The sequence below is a fragment of the Notolepis coatsorum genome (assembly GCF_963971535.1).
Source record: "Notolepis coatsorum genome assembly, chromosome: 10".
In the NCBI taxonomy this organism is placed as follows: Eukaryota; Metazoa; Chordata; class Actinopteri; order Aulopiformes; family Paralepididae; genus Notolepis; species Notolepis coatsorum.
The window spans coordinates 16,185,491-16,198,391 of record NC_140174.1 but is presented as its reverse complement, the minus strand read 5'-3'; the positions used below and the strand labels follow the sequence as shown (position 1 = coordinate 16,198,391).

At 50.1% G+C, this 12,901-nt stretch overlaps 1 protein-coding gene across 1 annotated transcript in view; it reads right to left on the bottom strand.

The window, feature by feature from the left end:
* The window catches only part of LOC311235469 (double C2-like domain-containing protein alpha), a gene marked incomplete at both ends in the record, with an annotated part of 99,389 nt that extends 88,131 nt beyond the window's left edge, over positions 1-11,258 (bottom strand). Inside the window, one exon of the mRNA XM_084322932.1 lies at positions 10,931-11,258. Within this exon, the coding sequence (XP_084179058.1) occupies positions 10,931-11,258 (328 nt within the window). The remainder of the gene's footprint in view (positions 1-10,930) is intronic.
* Positions 11,259-12,901: the final 1,643 nt, after the last annotated feature.

Here is a 12,901-nt window from a genome sequence, read left to right as displayed (position 1 = left end):
TGCACTACCTCCCCTGCAGGTTCTATACAACAAGAGGTGCAAATCCAGAGCCTGCAGAATAATGAAAGACCCTCACCACCCCAATAACATCCTGTTCATGCTGCTGCGGTCAGGCAGACGCCTGCGAACACCAGCTACTAGGACAGAGAGGCTTCGGCTCAGCTTCTTCCCCCAGGCCATCAGAGCCTTGAACAATGAACACTGAGGGTCACAGAACACTGAACCCTACACACACAAGCACACATTAGCACACACACGACACACACGCTGTGCACGCTCGCACACTAGCAGCCACTTTAACATGAGAAAGCACTCACTCATGCTGCACACGCCCACACTTATGGCCACAAAGGAAAGGTCACTTTAAAAATAGAATAGTAACAGTGTATTGCACTACCAAGGGACCTAGCATGTCCTTCATGCTCTGTAAATAACTATGTACAAATACCGTGATGTCCCACTATGTTACCTGTTTATTGCACAATGTTGTCTATTGGATTCTATTATATGTTGTACTACTGTATTGCACATCGTTGCGGGCAAGACCACCCGCATTTCATTGTATACTTGTATGCCCTGACAAATAAAACTCTTGACTTGAATAATATTTGCAAAAAGGTTAAAGAAAAAAGAATCATAAATTAGAGACTAGGACGGCGGTCTAATTGGACTTTTTACTATACTGCCACACACGTACGTGTCGGGCAAGACGCCCTTCCTCAGCCTTGACGCCTTCCAGAGGGAGAGGAAGAGCGACTCGTCCTCAGAGTGTCTTCCAGCAACAGAGGATGAGTGACTCGTCCTCAGCCTTGATGCCTTCGTCACTTTTTATGATTCATCACACTGATGATCCAAGCGCCCGCTCTTCTAGGTTTAATCGCGAGTTGAGTGCATTGCACTGTCTTGTTTTCCAAAAAGGTTCAATCAGATCTCGACCCGAGGCTCATTAGAACGTATCTGTCATTACAGCCTGATCTCGCTTGAAATATATAAATAAAGTACCACAGGAAAAAGGTACATTATAACGTGTAACGTTTTCAAAAAACATTTGAGTTTCCCCTGATGGGGAACAAACCCAGGACACTCGCATGGGAGGCCGCACTGTTACCTGAACCTCTTAAGCCTGATCGGCACCGGGCTTAGATTTATTTCACATCACAAATAGATCAATACAGTCTGTAGCCAAATGTTCAAATGTAGCCAAGCGTAAAGACCCTAACTCTATCAAAACAACAGTCAAAGTCTATATTCTCAGTACTACGTAGGAAAATATGAGCTTATAAAAATCGATGCGCATTGCACAGGAAAACGGACGATTTAGACGCAAATAAAGGAAGCCGTCATGAAATCGTTGTAGTCCTAAGAGAGAGGAGACCCAGGGCTTTCGATGGACGTCTCTATTTCGTAAAACTACACTACCCAGCTCACACCAGCCGCCGACAACAGAAGTCCTTTCTGTGAACGTCTAGGGAAAAACTGTGTTGCAATCCGGTGAAAAATGGCGGAGCTATGGACATTATCCATCTTACAGTAGATTTCATTCACAGTCTTTGCTGCCCTGTAACAGGCGCCTGGTGGTACTAAATCCAGATTTAACTCTGCCATTGGAAAGGGGAGATTTGGGCCGATCCATAGATGTATGACTTGGCCATAATAAGGTCATTTATAGGCCTGATATTCTATATTCACATTTCAAATTGCGTGTGTCTGGGTGGCAACATTCAGTACTGTATCTACAAAAACCCCTGTAAATCACCTGCCCTTTATTAATTTGCTTAGATTTTTAGTACACTTGACCAAGAAGGTGCTGAATGAGCTCAGTGGCAATTTTCCACTTTTGGTAAATGTTAGCATGGTGTTATTCACCGTCAAAGATGTAAAGACATTTTATATTTCATGCAATAACATGCAAATGGACCTTGTAGAAGTGGAGCAATCTTCCATTTACTTGGGTATGTACTTTTAGGCGAATTTTCTGAAAATATGGCTAGGGCTTAAGAAGTTAAACTAACTCTAACCTTAACCCTAACAATAACTTTCTATCTTAACCATAACCTAAAAATGTTAAAACTAACCATAATTGGTTTGTATCACGGTGGGTAGGTGTCTTAGTCTAGTGGTGAGAGCACTCACCCTACAAAAGGTTCTATATCATACTAGCTTCCGCTCAGCGTCATCTGCACTAATCTCACTTTGTGCATATGCACTGAATAAAAACTCACAATGTACCTTTACATACCAACATTCGTCTGGCCACACCCCTATCCGCTACCTTCATAAGCAGGTGTGTGGCCCCACACTCGCCTCCTTCTTCACTTTCACCGTACGTCTTGGAGCGGGGTTGACGCCACTGTCGTGGACGGCATCCGCGGCCGGTAGGGCGTCCGGTGGGTAGTTTGCCTCTCCAAGGAGCTGGTGCACCAGCGCCGTCTCCTGTGAGATGGCCTGGTTCCTGCTCTGGTTCCTTTGCCGCCGGAGAGTCGTCCGCTGTTGGGCGGCCGGCTCCTCTGGTGGCAGAGGATCTGAGACGCAAACTTTTTGCGTCTGCTTGCTCCCGTCGTAAGATGGTGGCTTGTAGACGCGAACGGCCTGGTTTTGGGGAGTTGCTGGAGCCGGATGAGGATGCGTCTGCTTCTCCGTGGCCGATGGAAACAGAGGACTACATGGTAGAGGCAGACGGGTTCTTGTTTGACGCCCCAGTGGAGACATGTCCGCCTCCCGTCCAGGTTACACTGGCGGGGGGTGATAGGTCTCCTTGGGGTCCCTCGTACGCTGATGTTGGGTTAGAACCTCCGACTCAGCGGCGGGATGCCCTGCTATCAGCCATATCGGAATGTGGCTCTGCGATGTCCAGTAGTCTGCCACATGTGAGGGACGCAAGCTCGGTGGGGGAAAGTGTGCAGGGGGAACTGCGTGCTTTGTTCCCCGAGCTCAATGGCGGCGGCGGCAGTCGCAAACGGCGTGCCGCTGCCGCAGCCACTGCCTGTTCCTGTCCCTGATGATCTCATAGGTCATCTATGGCAACGTCGTCCTGTGAGAGAGACGGGCGTTGTCTGCCCATTTTTCCCCTCGATGGAGGCCTACGTCCGTCAGGGACAGGTGGTCTCCCACATCACAGGCCTCACCCCCGCCTACGTGCGAGTCACAAGGGTGGTGGGTTTGGTAGAAGGTATGAAGGAGGGGTGCCTCGGCTTGATAGGCCGATGGCAGCTCTCCTTTGTCCCGAGGTGGTGTGGGAGCCTTTACGGAAGCCGGTTCCCCACGGGAAATCGGCGAGGCGGTTGGCTTACTGGAGTGACCAGTCATTCATCTCCGCGACTCAATCTCTGGCTGCCACGTCTAACATCGCGCAGCTGGCGAGATTCATGTCCGGGATAATGACGGGCGGTACGGAGCTGACCGAAGTGCAACGTGATCAGCTCGCCCAGGCGGCAGGAGCCATCCTGCATCTGATCCAGCTGCAGGCTGTCGCCGCTGGGAAAGTACGCGCCCTGGCCACTCTAGCCCAGCGCCACCTTTGGCTGGAGCAGGCGCGTGTGCCAGAGAGGAAGAGGACTCCACTTCTGATGGCACCCCTCTCCGATGTTGGGCTCTTCGGGTCGGCGTTGCAGCTGATGACCTCAACCTGCAGGGAAATGCAGGAGGAGCGTTCCGTGCTCCAGCCTCATTTCCCCCCGCCCGATGTCGCCGGTGGAGTCAGACGGAAGGCTCGTTGGCTCCTGTCCCGGCCCAACATATGATTTTTGTCTAAAATAAAAGGTCCCTCCTAGGAGGGACTGTATTTTGTTACAAACTGTGTGTTTATTCACTACATATGATGGGGATACGATGTGTGAACCTTCGCTAGTGTGGGTTTGATAGAAGGGCTAGACTTATAGTCTTGTTGGTCGCTACATTTCATGTTATAGAGCTTAAGCAAGGCCTGCAGCTTACACTCGGTTGAAAAAGGTTTTTTCTGCCTCGACCTGAAAATTAGGTTCTTCACATAAAGGTAGAGGTTAGTTGTGTGCTCTGTTGCTTAAACAGTGATATTGAGCCGCAACACTGTTGTGTTGGTCTGCAGTAATGCTCGTGTGTGTAAAGGTGCCGCGGTCTTTCAGGCCGCTCTCTCTCTATCAAATCTTCTGTGTCTTGCACGGGTGTCGGGTTCACACAAAACTTTGGCCTTGTTATAAACCCTGTTCACAGACTTGTCTGTGGCTAGCGTGCATTGAGTTAGCTTTGCGCTGTTCATTAGCATACTGGCTACTTAAGGTATCATATGGCTATTTGTTGTTGTCGTATTCGAGGGTTGGGCTTGCGAGGGGGTACCGGATAAACCCCTCCTTCCCTCTTCTGATTGGTCGGTTTTTTTTTGCCCCTCTTTTTCATTCGGTCCGGCCAGCAGCTTGGCACGGGGGGGGGGTTTCCCTGACTCTGCACCTATCACGGGCAGTTGAGTCATGGGATTCCCCCCGTCATAGAATACGTCACTGGGCACGTTTCTATTGGACGACGGCTTCCGTGAGTTTTTTCAGACCCATGTATGGTTCTGTTATTGTCAAGTTGTCGGGGCAGAGCGTAGGAACTTGGTGTTCTGCTACGCTCGATATATGTGTAACTTGAGTCTGTTGGTCACATGGCTCAATGTTACCGTGACTTTTCAATTCATGGCACACGTGGGAAGTCTCTCTGAGGATTCCCGTCTCCTTCCTGTGGTGAGGGTGGCGGGATGTAAAAATGAAGCACGACGGCTCCTTGTCGTTCTCCCAGGCGACTTGGAGGAACAATGTCTGGTGTCTTGTTAGATTATCCATTGATGTGTTTGGGTCTCGACGCGTACATAGTGCTGGCTCGGGGTGTTTCTGATAAGAATCACGCATGAGGCTGGTACGCCTTGGTTGCTCGTTATTAAAACGGCGTTTTTATAGGGCAACTGGGATGGAGGTTTTCTCTTCCGAGCGCCTGTTACTAGGTCTCGACGAATTCTCGTTCATATCTGGGGGATGTTAACGGAATAGATCAAAACATAGGTAGAGGGGTCTCACGCCCTTGGGGTGGGCCACTGAGCGCGGTACAAATGGGACCGTCTGGGTGGCGCCCTCTTTAATGTTTTAGATCGACACGCGTACCTACCCCCTGTCTTAGAGTGGGGATGTCGGCGTGATTAGGGCACGGGACTGGTTCTGGTCACGCTGGTCCAGGTCAGTTAATCTTCTGTTCTGGTACCCTGAGGGACTTGTGCTTTTTTCAGGGGGAAAAATGTCGGGTCGGCCCGGGTGTCACAGGGTTGGGCGTTATGGAGACCCTTTGTTGGGTACATGTTGTACCCTGTGCTATCATAAAGGGGCTGGTTCTCCATTCTTTTCGCCCCTCTCTTACGCATGGCGAAGAGGGGGCTGTTGGGGTGGTCTTATGGACCTCCTCTGGCATCCCTGTGTACCTAGAGCAGTGCTTCTCAAACTTTTTCTGTCAGGCCCCCCTTTGGCGGACCAAAATATTTTGGGGCCCCCCCCCAGCCCCAACAAAATAGTCATGAAATGGGCCATGTTTAAATTTATTGAAATAACACCAATATCGTGACCTTTCAAATTGGCCCTATATTTTGTTTTCAGAGCTGTCATGGATGAAAAGCCAGCTTCACACAGATACTGTATGTGGTGCTGAATGGTATCAACACCTTAACTGCTGCATCATGAGATACTTGGTACTCAGCACCACACTCTGAAACTAGCTCTCCAGGTGGTATCAGATGAGATTTCAAAGAGTTCTTCCAAGAGTTTGGATGGAGATGTGTCAGGAAGCTTTGTCTCAATGTTGTCTGTAAAGGTTTTTTTTATCCAGAGTAACTTGGTGATCCTTTTCTGTGTTTTATTAAATAATGATTTTCAGATTTTGAGAAATGGTATTTTCATGGAGAACAGTGCAGCTGCAACAGATAGCACTTTAGTGATAATTTTCTGGAATCCAAAAACAATTTTTTTTTTATATAAATCTCAAGGCCTCCCCTGTCATGCCTCTGCGCCCCCCCTGGGGGGCGCGCCCCCCACTTTGAGAAACACTGACCTAGAGGGTGGTTGATTCCCTGGTGTGTTGGAGCGGAGTCAACTCCCGGGTTACCCGGTTGAGTGTGCCCCTGCACGTTCATGACGTCTGCCAATCGTGTCAGCCTTCTCTGCCTCGACCCCTCTGGGTTGGGTTTTTTTTGGTGGAGGCTTTGTCATGGTGCGCAACAATGCCAGCATACACCCTTTCCGCTGGGGTGCTGTTTTCAGTTGACCCCTTTGGCGCCTGTCTCGTCCGCAGTGCTCCAGGCTCGGGTCAAGTGCCTGCTGCCTGGATTGAGGGATCGACCTCTTCTGGAGGTTGTCTCCCCGGTGCGCTGCCTGCTCCCGCTGTAGTGTAGCCTCTTGAGTGCTTCGAGTTACAGCCATGCTGACTGCCTAAGTATGCCAGGGTCAGTGTGCCAGGCGGCGTGCTAGTGGGGGGAAGGGCCCGCTCTTGGGTGGGCCCTGTCCGAATACGCTGGCGATGTGGGGGGTGGTGTCACTAGTGACCGCCTGGTGAGGTCTTGATGCTGTGGCGTCGTTGACCTCTCCGGGCCCCCTTTTTCCGGGGGATCCAGTCCCTTCAGTGGGTCTGGGTCTTCCTTCGCGCTCCGCTGCTACGGCCTTGCCACGGGGTTGAGTTTGCTCTTGACCCCGTGATTTTTGGGGGCGGTAACGAGGTTTGTTCCTTCTGTTCGTTCCCTGGTGGCATGCGGGTTGTGCGTGTGCGTAGTCGTGGGGTCAAGCCACGGTCTGCTCACCCTGTGCGTTGAGTTGCTCGAGTTCCTCTTCGCACGGTCGGATCCGTCTCCCTCCCGTCCTCCAATAGGGAGGGTATCCTCCATTAGGGAGGGTCGGGGGGCTCGGTCCTCCCTGGTTCTGATGGTTGTGGGGGGCCTCAGTGGGGTACATTTGTCGAGCTTCAAGCTCCCGCTCAGCTCCCGTTGTGCAGATGACGCTGAGCGGAAGCTAGTATGATATAGAACGATAGGTTATGAATATAACCGTAGTTCTATGAATACTAGTGACGCTCAGCGTCTAGACGCCACTACGGCCTTTGATCTTGCCTTGTGGTGAAAGATTGGGAAGGAGGCGAGTGTGGGGCCACACACCTGCTTATGAAGGTAGCGGATAGGGGTGTGGCCAGACGAATGTTGGTATGTAAAGGTACATTGTGGATTTTTATTCAGTGCATATGTACGAAGTGAGATTAGTGCAGATGACGCTGAGCGTCACTAGTATTCATAGAACTACGGTTATATTCATAACCTATCGTTAACCTTTCACTACCACACTGCAGTTAACCTTCTGTAGTGTGGAAGTGAAAGGGTTAACCACCAAAACCTGCACGGACTACAATGTGTGACGTATATCATGACAGTTAGGGTACCTTGTGTATACTGCACCTTGTGTATACTGGTTACTTTTACTCTTTACTCTCATAGTATATATTCAGATAACATTTTTGTATTGCCTATATATTGTAACCCTAGGCTATAATATAACTGATAGGGCATACAGACCCTCATCTGCACCTTTGTTTATTTTTCTCATATTTTTATATTCAGATCAAATGTTATTGCCTATATTTATGTCTTTCTACTATTACACTGCCCAATTTATCTCAACTTATCTCATCTCAATTTATCTCATCTCATCTCAATTTATCGCATCTCATCTCATCTCAATTTATCTCATCTCATCTCAATTTATCTCATCTCAATTTATCTCATCTCATCTCATCTCAATTTATCTAATCTCATCTCATCTCAATTTATCTAATCTCATCTCAATTTATCTAATCTAATCTTATCTCAATTTATCTCATCTCATTACATTTACATGTACATTTAGTCATTTAGCTGAACGCTTTTATCCAAAGCGACTTACAAGTTCTGTACGACAAGTCATCAGGAAGGGCACAACTCTATCAGCTGAGTAACAATGTTCATCAAAGTGTTGAGTGCTACAGTGTAGGTTAGTTTATTAGGAAAAGTGCATGATAGTAAGGTTAGTTAGGGTTAGATTTTTTTTTAATTTCAGATACTGGTTGAAGAAGTGCGTCTTTAGTCGATGGCGGGATTGGACGGGTTTCATCTCATCTCATCTCATCTTATCTTATGTCATCTCATCTCGTCTTATTTTATCTTATCTTACCACATAATACTCTGTATTTTTCCATTTTCTGTTCCTTTGTTTTGTTTTCTTTATTTTTCTATTTTAACACTTTAAACATCTCCTGTGGGACCAGCTGATACAAACCAGTGTTTTTCTACAAACACTGAATCCAGCGTGTCTGGTGTTTTTGCACATAATTGTATGTTGCGGCTCCAATGCTCTTGTGACGTCCATCTCAAATAAAATAAACATCACTTTTTATTTTTATGAAAATAGAATAACTTCAGCGAAGTGAAATAACTGTGTACGTAGACAGGCCACTGGGAAGCGTGGGAGGATTCGTGCAGCCCTCTAATGCTGTGTAGATGTTTTCTGACGTTGACTTTAATCCATGGTAAGACGCCAGTGCAACCCTGTCTCGTTATCAGATGTCTTGTTAGGAGGACGAGGAAAAAGCTGGACACTATACTGGAACCCCCCCCCCCCCCCCCCCCGCCCTCTCTATGATGAGGAGTACGTTCAAGTCACAGACTAATCTCCCCACGACACACTATAAAACCGCCTCGGCCAGCCTTTCATGCCAGTTGCCATCAGGCTCCACAACAGTGGGCACAGACTGCTGCCAACTGCTGGAGAACTAACGGCTGGTGAACTTAAGAACTGTTAAAACATAATAAACACTGTTAGGACTATCTGACTCTTAATAATAAACACTGTTAGGACTATCTGACTCTTAATAATAAATACTGTTAGGACTATCTGACTCAATAAACACTGTTAGGACTATCTGACTCTTAATAATAAACACTGTTATGACTGTCTGACTCTTAATGATAAACACTGTTAGGACTGTCTGACTCTTAATGATAAACACTGTTAGGACTGTCTGACTCTTAATAATAAACACTGTTACAGTAGGACTGTCTGACTCTTAATAATAAACACTGTTAGGACTGTCTGACTCTTAATGATAAACACTGTTAGGACTGTCTGACTCTTAATAATAAACACTGTTAGGACTGTCTGACTCTTAATAATAAACACTGTTAGGACTGTCTGACTCTTAATAATAAACACTGTTAGGACTGTCTGGCTCTTAATAATAAACACTGTTAGGACTGTCTGACTCAATCACTGCACAGACTCTGGTACAGTGCGTTACTAGGGTTTGGACCATGTATACCATCATCACTATTACTAAAGTCTGATAGAATCCTGCCACTCACTACTGTTCACCACTACTGTTATCACTATTATCATTATTACTATATTTATTATACTATATTTACTATATTACGGGTGACAGTGGTACGGGAGGTAGAGCAGTCGTCTGGTAATCTGGAGCTTCCCGTTTCGATTCCCACTCATCCCGGGCAGCGTGTCAAAGTGTCCTTGAGCAATCGGTGTGTGAATGTGTGAGTGAATGGGTGAATGTGAGGAACAAATTGGAAAGGCACCATTTACCATTTACTTTCCACTTTGTTTTATGTTCTATTATTACTAGCTACTATCTATGCTACCTCTACCCCCGCCCACCCATGCTGCGATGACACTTGAATTTCCCCAAGGGGATTAATAAAGGAACACTTGACACTTGATTGACACTTGTTTGACACTTGTTACCATTTCCTCTCTCTCTCTCTCTCTCTCTCTCTCTCTCTCTCTCTCTCTCTCTCTCTCTCTCTCTCTCTCTCTCTCTCTCTCTCTCTCTCTCTCTCTCTCTCTCTCTCTCTCTCTCTCTCTCTCTCTCTCTCTCTCTCTCTCTCTCTCTCTCTCTAGTTAAGGTTAAGGTGTGAGGTGTGACCCTTGTCGATAAACAAGTTTCCCAAAACCAGTCCAAGAGAGATTGTTTTGGGGAAACTCTGCCTTGACCTCTCGTTGACCCTGACCTCTTGTCCACCCTGACCTCTCGTTGACCCCCTGACCTCTCGTTGACCCTGACCTCTTGTCCACCCTGACCTCTCGTTGACCCTGACCTCTCGTCCACCCTGACCTCTCGTTGACCCTGACCTCTTGTCCACCCTGACCTCTCGTTGACCCCCTGACCTCTCGTCCACCCTGACCTCTCGTTGACCCCCTGACCTCTCGTCCATCCTGACCTCTCGTTGACCCCCTGACCTCTTGTCCACCCTGACCTCTCGTTGACCCCCTGACCTCTCGTCCACCCTGACCTCTCGTTGACCCCCTGACCTCTTGTCCACCCTGACCTCTCGTTGACCCCTTGACCTCTCGTCCACCCTGACCTCTCGTTGACCCCCTGACCTCTTGTCCACCCTGACCTCTCGTTGACCCCCTGACCTCTTGTCCACCCTGACCTATCGTTGACCCCCTGACCTCTTGTCCACACTGACCTCTCGTTGACCCCCTGACCTCTCGTCCACCCTGACCTCTCGTTGACCCTGATGTCTCGTCCACCCTGACCTCTCGTTGACCCCCTGACCTCTTGTCCACCCTGACCTCTCGTTGACCCCCTGACCTCTCATCCACCCTGACCTCTCGTTGACCCTGACCCCTCGTCCACCCTGACCTCTCGTTGACCCTGACCTCTCGTTGACCCTGACCTCTCGTTGACCCTGATGTCTCGTCCACCCTGACCTCTCGTCCACCCTGACCTCTCGTTGACCCTGACCTCTCGTTGACCCTGACCTCTCGTCCACCCTGACCTCTCGTTGACCCTGATGTCTCGTCCACCCTGACCTCTCGTTGACCCTGACCTCTCGTCCACCCTGACCTCTCGTTGACCCCTGACCTCTCGTTGACCCCCGTGGCCGCTCCCGCGAACTCACTGTTGTCGTCGCTGTCGCAGCTGTCGATCTCGATGGAGGTGTCCATGCTCCCCCCTCCTCCTGCCCCCGTCGCCCCCCCAGGGACCAGGCCTCCTGCAGCCCCCCCTCCCGCAGCACCTCCCCCCGCGGGGCTGACACGGCCGGGGCTGAGGGGAGCGGGGAACCCCAGCGGGTTGGGCGACAGCGGCTCCGTGACGGAGGACGAGGGCGACAGGCGGGGGAAGTAGGCAGAGATCTGTCGGATGGGACGGATGGGGCCGGGGCAGACGTCGATGGCCATGTGTTCCTGGATGGAGACCGCCAGACGCTTTCCCTTTCGCACAGTCATGGGGCTGGGGAGACAAAGAACCAGGGTCAGTCATGGGGCTGGGGAGACAAAGAACCAGGGTCAGTCATGGGGCTGGGGAGACAAAGAACCAGGGTCAGTCATGGGGCTGGGGAGACAAAGAACCAGGGTCAGTCATGGGGCTGGGGAGACAAAGACACAGGGTCAGTCATGGGGCTGGGGAGACAAAGACACAGGGTCAGTCATGGGGCTGGGGAGACAAAGAACCAGGGTCAGTCATGGGGCTGGAGAGACAAAGAACCAGGGTCAGTCATGGGGCTGGGGAGACAAAGAACCAGGGTCAGTCATGGGGCTGGGGAGACAAAGAACCAGGGTCAGTCATGGGGCTGGGGAGACAAAGAACCAGGGTCAGTCATGGGGCTGGGGAGACAAAGACACAGGGTCAGTCATGGGGCTGGGGAGACAAAGACACAGTCATGGGGCTGGGGAGACAAAGACACAGGGTCAGTCATGGGGCTGGGGAGACAAAGACACAGTCATGGGGCTGGGGAGACAAAGAACCAGGGTCAGTCATGGGGCTGGGGAGACAAAGACACAGGGTCAGTCATGGGGCTGGGGAGACAAAGAACCAGGGTCAGTCATGGGGCTGGGGAGACAAAGAACCAGGGTCAGTCATGGGGCTGGAGAGACAAAGAACCAGGGTCAGTCATGGGGCTGGGGAGACAAAGACACAGGGTCAGTCATGGGGCTGGGGAGACAAAGAACCAGGGTCAGTCATGGGGCTGGGGAGACAAAGACACAGGGTCAGTCATGGGGCTGGGGAGACAAAGACACAGTCATGGGGCTGGGGAGACAAAGACACAGGGTCAGTCATGGGGCTGGGGAGACAAAGACACAGGGTCAGTCATGGGGCTGGGGAGACAAAGAACCAGGGTCAGTCATGGGGCTGGGGAGACAAAGAACCAGGGTCAGTCATGGGGCTGGGGAGACAAAGAACCAGGGTTAGTCATGGGGCTGGGGAGACAAAGAACCAGGGTCAGTCATGGGGCTGGGGAGACAAAGACACAGGGTCAGTTATGGGGCTGGGGAGACAAAGAACCAGGGTCAGTCATGGGGCTGGGGAGACAAAGAACCAGGGTCAGTCATGGGGCTGGGGAGACAAAGACACAGTCATGGGGCTGGGGAGACAAAGACACAGGGTCAGTCATGGGGCTGGGGAGACAAAGACACAGTCATGGGGCTGGGGAGACAAATACACAGGGTCAGTCATGGGGCTGGGGAGACAAAGACACAGTCATGGGGCTGGGGAGACAAAGACACAGGGTCAGCCATGGGGCTGGGGAGACAAAGACACAGGGTCAGTCATGGGGCTGGGGAGACAAAGACACAGGGTCAGTCATGGGGCTGGGGAGACAAAGAACCAGGGTCAGTCATGGGGCTGGGGAGACAAAGACACAGGGTCAGTCATGGGGCTGGGGAGACAAAGAACCAGGGTCAGTCATGGGGGAATGCAGAGACCCCAATAATGCTGATGTACGCTTTCTCTACTGTGAGACCCTAAAACTCTACAAACGTACACTCAGAATAAAAAAACAACAATATGACAAACAGCAACTGACACTAATTGAGGAGGCAATCAATACAAACAACTTTTGGCAACATTGGAAACACATAAACAAACCACA